This window comes from Haliaeetus leucocephalus, unplaced genomic scaffold (assembly GCF_000737465.1).
Source record: "Haliaeetus leucocephalus isolate CR32 unplaced genomic scaffold, Haliaeetus_leucocephalus-4.0 Scaffold626, whole genome shotgun sequence".
In the NCBI taxonomy this organism is placed as follows: Eukaryota; Metazoa; Chordata; class Aves; order Accipitriformes; family Accipitridae; genus Haliaeetus; species Haliaeetus leucocephalus.
Window position 1 is genome coordinate 6,799,281 of NW_010973062.1, and position 13,452 is coordinate 6,812,732.

Sequence of the window (13,452 nt, forward strand, 5' to 3'; positions counted from 1 at the left end):
CTCCTCCGCCCGCACGTCCCGGCTGAGGAGCTGCTGCCTGGGCAGCGCTGGGAAAAGTTCCTCTGGGCGCCTTCCTGCCAAGGCCTGGAAGGGCTTTCGCGGCGGGACCTTGCTGTAGTGTTCCGCTTGTCCCCGCCGCCGTGTGGAGTAATTTCCGCGGGTGGGGATGCTCGCAGAAGGTGGGGCGGATGGCGGTAGCTTTAGCGGTGCTTAACGTGCCGAGTGAATGCACGGAAAAGGCCGAGCAGGGTTGTTTCTTTCAGGTGAAAATGGGAGTAATTTAACGTGCTTGGAAAGTGATATGTTTTAGGAGTCCACGCTCACTCGAAGGCTAAGGTTTTAACACGATAACTGCCCTTGGTTTGTTTTTTTTACACAGTACTGTCACAATTCAAGACGTGCTTATAAGGTTCATTAAGATTTGTCAGTTGGGAGGGGAAGTATAAGAAAAGTTAAGGGGAAAACACTTTCAGCTATGAATATGTACCACTTGATGCAGAGCTGTGGAAGTTTGCTGTCTGAAATAAGTAGGACAAATGGCTCGCTGGTTTTAAAAGCCAGAGCCCTTAAATGTCTGACACTTAGTTGTTCTTACTCTGCTTTTTCCTTGGCTAGGAGTAGCTACTTTGCTTTTTTAACTTTTTTTTTTTAATTAATGAGAGCGTCTGTAAGATTTCAGTACTAAGAAAGTGTGGTTTTCCTGTCCTTACTAAACTTGTAGGTTTTCTTCCAAATTAGTTTCCTCTCTGAAACTAATTCTTTACAGTTGAGGACTTAACATTTCTACTGACAGAAGTCTTCTGAATAAATATGAGAAGTGTAAAGCTTGTGTAAATCTTGTCTGTGTCTGGAGGAGGTGGAGTGTAGAGGAAGGAAGTGCAGTAGAACGAAACAGGTGTCTTCAGATATTTCTCTGTGTTCTTAAGTACCACCTCGTTTTGTTTGTTTGTTTTGAAACTGTGAAATCTGAAGGATTGTAGTGAGTGTTAAAAATGACTTTTTTTTTGGTTTTAAAGCTCTTTAATGAGAAAGCAGCCATTAAACACCTGAATGCTCTTCTTAGCGCTAACTTTAAGGCTGCTCATGTGCTGAAAGTTAGCTTTAAGGAGGCAATGTAAATCTATTGTAACTTTGTTGTTACGCACTGTGTATGTTTCATACTGCGTGCTGTATGTATAGTCCAGGACATTTCAACGTGATTCTTGAACTTCTTTAAAAGATGTTGTTTTCAAGTTTATCAGATGTTTTAAACAAACTGAGCTTCATAGGAGCAGCATGAATATGATATGCACAGTTTCATCAGCAAAGCAGATGTAACTTCTAGGTGTATTGGCTGTTATCACTTTTTAGTTTTCTTTCAAGTAACTGAAGACAAACAGTAATTATGTGTGTAATTCAAAAACAATTTTACTCAAACTTCATAAATGGAATTGTCTTTCAGGCAGAGATGAAGCCTGGGAAATCATTGCATCCAAAGGTAAATGTTTTATAATGTGATTAGTGTATGAAAATAGCACTTTTTAACATTAAAAATGTAGACAAAGTCAAAAAATACAACAGAATTTGTGGCAAATCCAACAGTAATTTCAACTGCCGTTCAAAATGAATGAAAAATTTTTCCCAAGTACTTTCAGTATGTGCTTGGGGTTTTATGATCTTCAGCTGCTAATGACATTAACCATTTAAGAGCAGCATTAGGGCACAGCAGAACATGATTAAAACATTTGGATCATAAAGACTTTATTTTTTTTCTCAGAATTTTTATTGTTATGAGTGATTTATATTTTCAGCAGTTACTTAATTATGGGATCTGTAGCTCCTCTGATAGAACATACTGGCCAGCATTAATTCCTGGACTATTGATTCAGCAGTGGAGACGTATAGATACAGATGTGTGCGTGCGTATCCAAATATGTGTATATCCCTGTGGCATAAAATTGAAACTCATCACTTAGAAATTTCATTTCTGTTTTGAGAGGCAGTACAGTTCTGTGGCTGTGTAAACTGAACTGATCTTTAATGGCCTTTAAGCCAAAGGCACAGCAGCAGTCTAGCTAAGCCTTATTTTCATTAGGTCTTAACATTGAATTGGGCCGTATTGCTGTTCTTCTGTATTAATGGTTTCCATGACAGAACTTTGTATTTCAATATTGTCTTCTACTTGTCTCAAGTTTACAAGCATCATCAAAAAAACACTGGTAGGAACCACCAACATTCACAAAGGCTAGCCTTTCTAATGCACCATTATCAGAGGGACAGAAGGAAACGTGAAGCAGATAGATGCTAGAGGAAAGACCTCTGATCATATTTGCAACTAAGAAAACAACATCTGGGAGGAGAATGCAGAGGAACTGAGTTTATGTAGTCTGGAGAAATTGAAGGTAGGTTACATATTTGGAGGTCAATAAACATTGAACTAGAAGTAAAGAATTTAAGTTAACAAGTCTCCCTTCCTGTTAAGTACTGAGAAGGATTTTCTAGTAGCAAGAGTAGCTAAGAACAAGAACAGCTTATGTAGGAATTTCCCTTAATATAAGGGATGTCTTCTTTCTAGGAAGACATCTACCAGATAAAACTATATGGTTCTGCTCTTGGTGACTGTATATTTGTCACAGGCATTGACTTTCATGACAAGTTTAAAAAAAAAAAAAAAAAAACCACAAAAAAAAACCCCAAAAATCTCCCTTATGCTTGTTTTCATAGCCTCTAACTTAGTTTAAATAATCAGTGGTTATAAAATACTGTTACTGTGTATGCTGTAAAATGGGATGTGACTTCTTGTTATAGGAGAGCCTTGTCATTAGCGAAGTTATGACAATTACTTGAAGGACAGTGCTGCAATGTAATGTCCCTTAAAAAAAACCAAGGGCTTTTTTAGTGAAGTCAGAATGATTTCCAAGGGGTTAATGTTTTATCTAGGAGATTTGAAAAGGAAATCTGTAGAGAAACCTTATTTCCCTGGCTGAAACAGAACTTCCACTAGCCTGCCACTGGCCGACTTGCTGACTTCCCCTGGTGCCAGTGTATATATGGATGATGTTGCATGCCATCTCTCTGTAGAGCTGTGATACTTCTAACTGTACAAGGTAATATAACTGAGATAATCATGTTAAAGTCAGCCATTAAAAACAAAATTAACCAGTCATATTTGCAGATGACAGGAATTAATCTAAAAGTTCTCTTTTAGAAGACATAAAGGGGTGCACGCTTCTTGCCTTAACTGGGACATCAGGCAGTTATGGACCAAGTCTGTTAGTGGTTCTTGTAGTCTAGGAACAGAAGTAGTCTTGTCTCAAAAGAGAAACAGGCTTGTCCAGGTGGTGAGTCCACTCTTTCTCAGATTGACCAGCTCAAACATCAAAGTCTAAATATATTGTTCTCCCTTTCCTTCCCTACGCCCCCTGCCTTTCTGTGATTATTCTGGCATCCTATTAGTCACAAAAATTAAAGATGCAGGAGAATCGCAACATGTGCTCTTTATAATTCAACATAGAGTTTTGGGGTCGTAAGATGTTATATTGTAAACTGTTTGAAAGTTTTATAACTTCCCATCCAGCACAACGGTAATGGGAAATGAAGACCAAGAAGAGATTTTTTTTTTTTGTGTGTGTGTAGTCTTGCAGTATGGACTGAACTAGTGAAGTTTCACGTAGCTGGGAAGAAAACTTTAACAGTCATGTAGTTGTTCATTAGTGCAGAGTTGTCAGCTTTTCTTAAATATGTAGGTGAGTATGAAATGCTTATGACTGTGTAGTTTACCCTTCCTGCTAACTACTGTGTGTTGAGTTCTAGTTGTAGGATGCATTGGGTTTGCAACTCCAGTAGCAAAGTTTTTATATATGCCTATGTATGTATCAGAAGTAATCACACAGCAGCAGTATCTCAGTAGTATAGCATTTTGATAATATCCTGCTGAAATGAAAATAGCAGCAGTGCACAAATGAAACTAACATGGCTTATAAAATCAGCATCAGTCTTCAAATAGCAATCCTTAGCGTATATGAGAGCCATCTGCAAAACTTAATCACCTTAAGTAAGATTTTTTGAGACTTCTTTGGTTTTTAGTAGTTTTTAATGATGGGTCTTGTACTCTTTTGTGAATGTCTTGTTGAGAAAGCATTTTTAGAGTCTTTCATTTTGTAAGAAAGTTAGCAAAATTTTGGATAGCATACATAAGGAGAGTGTTTTTACTGTGTTGTTATCAATGTTCTTATAGTCTTGAAATGTAGTGCAGGAAAAGTTTGTCAACTTCATTAGGACTTTAAAGTATCTACTTTGTGTCTCCTAATTACTGTGACTTCTTTACTAGAGAAATGGATCACAAGAATTAAATCTTCATATAGACAATTTGTGCATACTTGGATGTGGATATTGAACATGCACTCGTAAATAATGTAAGAGAACAAAGTTGGAATAACTGCTGCTCTCTAGACTACTTTATATTTTACCACTTTTACATATTTGGAGTAGATGCACTATATAAAAGCGTAATTTCATGTTGCCTTTGGTTAATATGTGAATCTTAAGATGTAACAGATTTATTTCTGATTTATATCTAATTGTCACATAAAATAATTAGAGACGGCAGTTTTTCCTGGTCATATTGAGTGCGTATCATATTTGTGTAGTGCAAAGGCTGCAACTGCAGAGGTCACCTTTTATCATGCGATCCCACCAAGATGGCTGGTGCAGTGGCAGCCCTCTCCATTAGTATTAGGCCGTGCAGGTTATTTTGGTGTGGGTCCTGTGACTTAATTGCATGTTTCGATGCATCTCTGCAGGTCAGACTCCTTTGGAGTTAATTCAGCTTCTTACTGCACTACATCATTTTAGGAGGTTATAACTTTGAGTGTGTCTAAACTGTAATTATTATCTGCTATATAACTTAGAGTGTTCTTAAACAAGTGAGCTTGTGTTGTCACTTCCAGGCACTATGGGTATTCAGCTCAGTGGTGACTGAATGGTTACTGTAGTTCTCGTGTAGGTTTGGCAGGTTTTGCCTATTTCCATATTATACTTGAACCCAGCAGTGAGTAATGTGAGAGATTCTATGTATGCTGTGAGACATAACTATCTCTTATGGTTGGAAAGAAGATTTAATCCATTATCATTAACATCACTATCCTCGTTTTATGCTGTGTGTATGTTTTTGTCATGAGTCTGTTTTCACGTTTGGACTTTTCAGTAGTTGCGCTTTTCATTGATCAGAGAACAATGCAGTTAGCTGACTGTGTTCAGTGGTCTAGTATGATGACACAATCTCTCATTCAGCTGAAGATTTAATATGGATTACTGATCTGATAGTGGAAAACCATCATTACAAATCGGAACCAATCCAAATACATTTATGACAGCTGTTTTGCTGTAACTACAATATGGTATCTTACTATAGAGGAGTCTCTTCTGACCAGTTTACGTGTTGCTCTGTAATCATAGTTGATCAAGATTCTGAAAGACAGCCACTAAATAAGAGCAGACCCGGTATACATTGTGAGCCTCCACTGGTTGCAGAGTGAACTGCATAGGCTTATTGAATGCTCCTCTTGGCCTTGATCAATAGCAGCTTAGAAATAAGGGCTATTTTTGTTTGTTCTCTGGATTCTAGAATTACTTATATGGGAAACTTTGACAAACTGGTGATATGGTCTGTATCGTTGTTCTGTTGGTCGGTAGGGAAGACTGAGGGAAAGTGTAAGTTATTATGGTCCCAGTCAACCAATTTTCTAGTGCTACTGATTGACCTTGCCTGCTGAAGTAATGTAAGTGGGATTTTGAAGAGTTCTAAAGCCTTTTCCTTATGATTGCTTTTCTGCTTGTTTTACAGAGCTGAATGGTTTCCAAAAATTCAAAGGGAGTTTGCCACCAAGTTTGATGTTTATGCTTTAATGTGTTGACTTGCAATTAATATTCTGCAAGTACGAATGCTTGAATTACTTCCTTTTTTTCTTTCCCCAATATTTATAAATATATGTTTGGGTTTTTTTGCAGGATTTACTTGGAGTAAAAGATCACTGACTTCTACAATGGAAAAGTCATGGATGCTTTGGACCTTTGTTAAAAGATGGCTACTAGCTTTGGCTTCCTGGTCTTGGAGTCTCTGCCGTATTTGTCTTTTACTCTTGATAGTAACTTTTCACTTGTACGGAGGCATTATACTACTTATATTAATATTTGTATCAATAGCGGGTATATTATATAAATTCCAGGATGTGCTGCTTTACTTTCCTGAACAGCCCTCTTCATCACGCCTTTATGTTCCTATGCCTACTGGTATACCACATGAAAATATCTTTATCAAAACCAAAGATGGAGTTCTTCTCAATCTTATTCTACTGAGATACACAGGGGACAATGCAGCTTATTCTCCAACCATCATTTACTTTCATGGGAATGCAGGCAACATTGGCCACAGGTTGCCAAATGCTTTGTTAATGCTGGTAAACCTGAAAGTAAACTTAATTCTTGTCGATTATAGAGGGTATGGAAAAAGTGAAGGAGAAGCAAGTGAAGAAGGTTTGTACTTAGATTCTGAGGCTGTGTTAGACTATGTGATGACTCGGTCTGATCTTGATAAAACAAAAATTTTTCTTTTTGGCCGTTCCTTGGGGGGAGCAGTAGCTATTCACTTAGCTTCTGAAAATTCCCATAGGATTTCTGCCATCGTGGTGGAGAACACCTTTCTTAGCATCCCATACATGGCCAGCACTTTGTTTTCTTTCTTTCCAATGAGATATCTTCCTTTATGGTGCTACAAAAATAAATTCCTGTCCTACAGAAAAATCTCTCAGTGCAGAATGCCTTCTCTCTTCATCTCTGGGTTGTCTGACCAGTTAATTCCGCCAGTTATGATGAAGCAACTTTATGAATTATCCCCAGCTCGGACTAAGAGATTGGCAATATTTCCTGATGGAACTCATAATGACACTTGGCAGTGCCAGGGTTATTTCACTGCACTCGAACAGTTCATCAAAGAAGTAATAAAGAGTCACTCCCCTGAAGAAATGGCGAAAACGTCATCTAATGTAACAATAATATAACTGATATTCTTCTTTGGGGGGGGGCAGGTACCTGCACTGTACCTTGATTTGTGAAAAGTGGTAAAAGAATGTCCATTTTTAAATGTATGTCATGTCTGTACTTGCCTAAAGAGTGAAATTAAACTTGGAAAGGTCTGATGCTTTATTAAGATGTTCCAGATAACTTTTACATTTGCAGCATTGTAAATGAACCATTTTATGTCTTTCTCACACTTTTTGGTATCTCTGTCCATATATTCCATTTGTTTGATATGTACAACAGATGTTCGTAAAGGAACTTGCTACAAAAGTAGTACAGAATGTATTAGTTTAGAACAACGGGAGGCTCTTCAGTACTCACTGCTGTGTGTGTGAGCTTTTTGGACAGTCATGGTTAGCACAATGATTTGTTGCTTCTCTTAGCGTTTATTTGAAGTGTGCCATGCATGAGATTAGTGTTTTATTCCTTGAAATTTTATATTATGCAAGGTGGGAAGTCTTTAATGTGCTAAATAATATAAAATAACATTAATGGTAGAGTATACTTGCAGGTATACTATCCTGGGTTATTACTGTTTTTTACAGTTATGCATACATATATGTATTTCAGACTGCAACTGAACAGGAAAAGACACTTTCCCTGTTTTCATTTTACTATTTGTATTACAGTAGTGCCCCAAAAGTTGTACATGCCTAAACATTGTGGCTTCAGGATTTTGCCCAGGCGGTTTCTTTATAGAAAACAGAAGTAACCTTCAAAAAGACAGCAGTGTTATCTAAGCTCCTTTCTGCCCCAAGTGCTCCTCACTAATGTACAGGCAAACTATTTGTTGGTATTAGTCTGCTTGTGCATTTGAGGTGGGATTTCCCAAGGCAGTGTGGGTGCTGATAGAAAGGAGTGTCATACAAGGTAACAGTATGTTATTTGTATTTGTGTTCATTTTTTTCTTTTAGGCTGGTGTAGTTAAATGTCTGTGCCCTTTATTTATACCTCCAAAAGAAACAAATACAAATAATTACCAGTGATCACATGAATAGAGATTAACGTATACAGTTGTTACAGTAAAGATAATAAAAAGGATTAGTGCATTAAATTTAGTAGACCTAAGCTTAGTTAGTCTGAAAGAGACGACATTTATTTTAACACTTTTACCCATTTGCTTGCAAAAAGTCGTTTACAGTTCTGTTGTACCATGTGGAAGTAGCTTAGGCTTCAGCAGAAGTGAGTTTTCTTTAGCTCTGCTGGGATTTTTTGAAGCTAGTATCACCATTTCAGAGCCAGCAGTACTTAAATTGAGAGAATGTTGGGGTTCTTTGTTGTTGTTGTTTTTCTTGTTTGTGTTTTGGTTTTGGTTTTAGGAGTCCTTTTCCTAGGTAGTCATATCAAAGTTGTATGCTGTTAGCTTAGTCCGTATTGGAGTGTGGGGCTTTCTAAATCTCTTCTGCAGGTTTAATTTCTCATTTGCTGCAGCTGATAGTTTGCCTCTTCAAAATACTTTTTATGGGAAGAATGAACTGTGGAAAATGTTCCACACAATCTGTACAATTGCCCTTTGGATTGAAATTTTTAAATAAAACTTTCTGCCATGTTGTCCTGATTCAGAAAAGCATCTCGGCACACACTTAAAATCTGTTTCCTGGTGGACAGTGGTATTTTAAGCTTGTGCTTAAGTTCTCTGGTTGAATAAAACTGCTTTCCTGAACTGGTGCCTTAATGGTTATGCCTCCTAAAATTTATTACATGGAGTTACAAGTCTTATGTACACATGGGTAATAGTTGTCAGCAATTTGTAGATAGGGTGATACATTTTTACTTAAATGTGATTTTTTTTTTTAATTTATTTTATTTTTATTTTTAAATAAACATATTCATACTAGAAGTTGCTGCTTTCTCTGGTAGGTATCCTTTGTCATACTATTATTAAGGTTTTCTTAGAGTTGATTGAAAAAGCTATAGACCTCTTTGGATCTGTAGACCTAAAATCATAGACAGAGCATAGTTTTAAATCCAAGTGAAACCAAAACTATCTCGTCAGCCTTCCAGTGGTGGTATTTTTGGGGAGGGGGGAGGCAGGTGGGGAAGGTATATTGGTGAAGTTTGGCTAGGGGGGCGGAGAGTGTTTATATAGCAGAAGGGAGTCAGTAGGCATAGCATTCCCTTTCCCTGCTGTATTCTAAAATGACAACGTGAGCTGCTTGCATAGATTGTTTCAGCTACTTCACATTGCTTTAGAACTAAGGTGGAGGGAGAGAAGGAAAATAAATGGGCAAATACTGCTTTTCTAAAAATGAGTTGATAAAGCCAAAAGAATAGATTACTTGTTGGAGACAGAATGAAGAGAAATAACTGTTTCAGAAGTTGTCATAACTTGCCATTAAATACCATTGTTCTTTTCATAAAAATGTCGATTTCTAAAGTAACATGACTTTTTGCCCCACTTCCTGCCAAAGACAAACAAAAACTTCAACCCCGAATACTCCCAGTATTATGTGGCACTTGTATGCAAATGAAATATTCTTATTTGGGCACACAGTTGCTAAGTCAAAGTCAAATGTGTGGCATTAGGTTATGGCAATCTGGAACGGTTTGAAGTTGACTGTATCTAAACATTACTTTTGATTATCAAGCCATATCTTTTCACTATATTGTCTGCAGGACAGAAAGATGAAACTTTGTCTGATTTTTGCAAGTAGTGGGTGTGAGAAGACACAGTTGTCATATATGCATCCTTTACACTTAATGCGGTTTCTTCCACCTTCCACGTAGGCGCATTTTTACTTCTCCCTTAATGGATTGGGTGCGTACCCTTGTGAATGAATGTCTATTATCGTGCTATTTTTCATGGCATTGGCTATGAAATCCACTGAAAGAAAATAGGAAGGAAATGATTTTTTTAATGCAAATATTCCACTGCTGTACGTACAATCTTTTAAGGGAGGGAGAAGGGGGAAGAAACTTGTTCTGATAAGTCAAGACTTGTTTTTATTTTATGGTCTGTGTGATGGAGACCCACAGTTACCTGCTGCTAAGAAGTGAACTTCAAGCAACAGCGTAGTAATAACTTCAGATTGCCTAAAGGTGTATTATGGTACTGTTGCATTTACTCCACTTAATATCATTATATGTTTTCCCTTAATAGTTCTCTGTTTGTGTATAGATGTTTCCCAAGTATTTGTCCTGTGTATATAAATTTCTAGTTTGGGAAGAGGCAGTTAGTTATTTTCACAGGTTTGTAGGAAAGCCTCTTGATTTAAATATACTCATTAAAGGAATTGTCTCTTTTATAAGAGGAACTTTATGTTTGGAGGAAAAGAAAAAAAAAAAAGAGTGGGGGGTCAGGAACTGAACTGGAACAGCTGTAGCAGTAGAGTCCTTGTAAGGCAGCATCCAGTATAAGACCTTGCGTGCACACATGTGTGTGGTTTTAATTAGTGGAAATACTTGAGGCTTCCTGCTACTGCAAGTTTACATTCCCAGTATTTGTTTCTGAACTGTGCAATGCAGAGAGATAAGCTATGCTTTCATCTGAAGAAAAGCTAACGTGTAGCTGCCCTCATGTCCATTTCTCAGGTAAAATTAGAAATAGAGCACAAATACATTTGGTAGGCTACGGACAATCTCTCAGTTGAAGGGCAGATGGATTAACTATACAAAATATGCATATCAGCATCTCTTAAGCTAATCATTTGCATCACGTTGGAAGTTCACAGTGAAGAATGCAAGGCTGAATTGAGACTCCAAGGTATGGTCTCTTCTATTAGCAAAAAGATGCAGACATACCTCCATTTGTATTTCATAATTTAACTCTTGAGAAGTACGTTGGTTTTTTTTAATGACAGGTGATTTTGCTAGGGGCACTTCTGCCAAATATGAAATCTGTGCCTCTTGCTTGTAGTGGGATCAGCCTAATGTATCCCATTAAGGAGGATTTACAATGCCATCCTGCTTTGTATAATTTAGGGTGGAACCCTGCAGAAGTGTAAATAGAGATAGCATATTGAAGTTCTAAATAACACTTGTGTTTTGAATTCAGAAACAGTCATTGAATATATGATGCAAGCTTTTTATTTGACTTCAATATATAGTCAAAGCAAAAATGTCTTATAAAGTATTCTTAAGTTTTGTAGACAAAGCATAAATGTTACTGTATATGTGCTAATTGTGGCAAAGTTTTACAGTCTCATTCTAGTCTTTTTTACAATAAATTTAATTTTACAAAAAAAAATTTCTATTTTTATGTACTGACATATGCAATAAATTGATACATTTAAAGTGCTGTTAATGTCTTGTTCATAGTTTGTGGCCTGTCTTCAGTATGTGTACAGGGGTATTTTTGTATGTATGGTAACTGATGAACCTCAAGGTATCATTTTCAGTTACTTACTAAAACCAGAGCACATGGAATAGACATCTGCATTGTTAATGTGGCATTTGTGGAAAGCTATTACAGCAGGGAAAAACTGTATTACAAATACCTGTTTCTAAGCTTTGTCATGTGTCCTCACTTTCAGCAAGTGTTAATAAGTAAAACTGATAGGTGGTAGCTCTCCATCACTTTCTAACATGTTCTGTTATCTGGGGGACTAAGAGATGGTCTAAATATTATGTCACCTAGGAAATCTTTTTAAGTATTTCTGACTAGTTTTACCACCTGTTGCTGGTAATATTTTAAATGTCAATTTTAAATGCTATAATGCCACTCTAGCAGGTTTATAGTTAATTCATGTAGCTACAGTGGGATACTTGGGCTGAAGCAATTTTTACTCTCTTACAGAGAAATGCCTAGAACTTCTATCACCTCTGCTCCCGTCCTGCATGGTTAATGTGAAATACCCAGAAAATAAGGATTTACTGCTGTCTTTTCTAAAGCTGCAAAATGTGTGTCCTCACCTGGATTATTGCAAGGCTTATAGTTCAATTTTAACCCAATACCTAGGAAGCAGGGGTAGGGAGGTAAGTGGTACATGTTGACACTTTATTCAAGATGCCTGTTAATTCTGAATGCAAAAAATAATTTTAAAAAATCTAATTCTTGAAGCAATGAAAGTAAAGGAGCAACTCAGATTTGGGTACTTCATGTGAATATTGCCCTTTGCAAATGAAAAGCAGTTTGCTGTCTTGTGAACTGTGTCACTAAACCTTATATGTGCAGTGTTACTTTGAAGAATACAAGTCTTGCATTTGCTTTTTCTTATTTAAAAATTGATAAGCATCTGGGCTACAAGGTACAACGCAAACTGTGTCCTGGAATGTCTCATGATGTTATATTCACTTGCTTAGTAGATATGTATAGGCTGTCATATCAGACAAAGGTAAAATATAGTGTTTGAATTTCTCAGAATTTGCAGGTACTGCTTAAATATTCAAAAAAGCATATTACTATCTAAACTGAAATGCTAGAAATGAAACCTAAACCAAAGGCAGGGGACTTGTTGTCTGTTAAAAAGATCAAGTATAGGTAGGTAAGATTTTGTGAAAATACAGAACCATCAGCTAAACAAAAATTACGTGCACTGAAGATACTGAATGTGTCTGAGCTTTAAATCCCTTGTTGGACCCTATTCAGGGTCTTCATTTACAGTTTTTGCGGAGTTCTGTCTCTGTAAGTAGATAAGGAAGATACACGATATTTTCTGGAAATGTTTTGAAAACCTTAGTGTGATTAATTTGTTATGCTTCAGCTTGGGTGGGGACAGAATAACTCTATGTTTTTTCAAAACAGCAGTTTTTCTTTCTCTGAAAGGCAATACAGCTTAAGAGCAGACCTGGTTTTAAAGTATTACAGAGCATGGTTTCACTCATAATAATTAGAGATACATCTTTAATCTTAAGCAATGACCCAAATAATGCAAAACTGCAAGGTTGCTGACAAAATGTAAGCATGCTCACGTACCAAGTTCGGAGAGATGTTGCCGCTAGTTTTGATGAGGGACTAAGGAATGGATTTTGCTGCTTGAAGACAGAAAGAAAGGAAGTTCTACAGCTGTTTTACATTATGCTTACATCTGGTGTGTGCTAATTATTTACAAAAATGCAAAGGGCAAGGTCAGGCAGAGAACTCTTTCTGTCCTTGAGGACTCGGGGACTGTGTAGCAATTAGCTAAAGCTATGAAGAAATAATGCTATGATTTGAAAATACTTGGATCCCTGTCCTGTGCCCTCTATTAAAGGTCCACAGATCGTAGCAGCAGCAGAGTGGCCACTCCCACACGAAGGGCCATGGCTCCTTGTTTATTTTGCTACCATACAAATGCATTTTTAGCCCATCTGTGCAAAAGCTGTCAAGTTGCATAGTGTTGAAGAGGTGGAGAAATGCAATACTCCGTGTTGCTGAATAGCCAAGCCAGTGAGACTATTAGAAGTGAGCTACAGCTGTATGACAGAGCTCCTTTTTCCCTATGCAGTAAGAAGGATTTGCTATATCATGGGCGGGGG

The 13,452-nt window shown here is 37.2% G+C and overlaps 1 protein-coding gene across 2 annotated transcripts; it reads left to right on the plus strand.

Moving 5' to 3' along the window:
• The first annotated feature begins 637 nt into the window (after positions 1–637).
• Positions 638–8,809, plus strand: ABHD13 (abhydrolase domain containing 13). Of its 2 annotated transcripts, none has more exons than XM_010578325.1 (2): positions 638–1,477; positions 5,989–8,809. In XM_010578325.1, exon 2 carries the CDS (start codon positions 6,024–6,026, stop codon positions 7,035–7,037), a length of 1,014 nt encoding a protein of 337 aa, XP_010576627.1. In that variant the 5' UTR covers positions 638–1,477; positions 5,989–6,023; the 3' UTR covers positions 7,038–8,809. The 2 variants fall into 2 exon arrangements, with proteins under 2 accessions (XP_010576627.1, XP_010576626.1); XM_010578324.1 differs by lacking the exon at positions 638–1,477 and adding an exon at positions 3,009–3,086.
• The last annotated feature ends 4,643 nt before the right edge of the window (positions 8,810–13,452 follow it).

Coding starts and splice junctions, on each gene's coding strand:
- ABHD13 (XM_010578324.1), top strand. CDS start 3,044: ATGCCATCTCTCTGTAGAGCTGTGATACTTCTAACTGTACAAG. Junction 3,087..5,988: donor GATACTTCTAACTGTACAAG/GTAATATAACTG, acceptor GTTTTTTTGCAG/GATTTACTTGGAGTAAAAGA.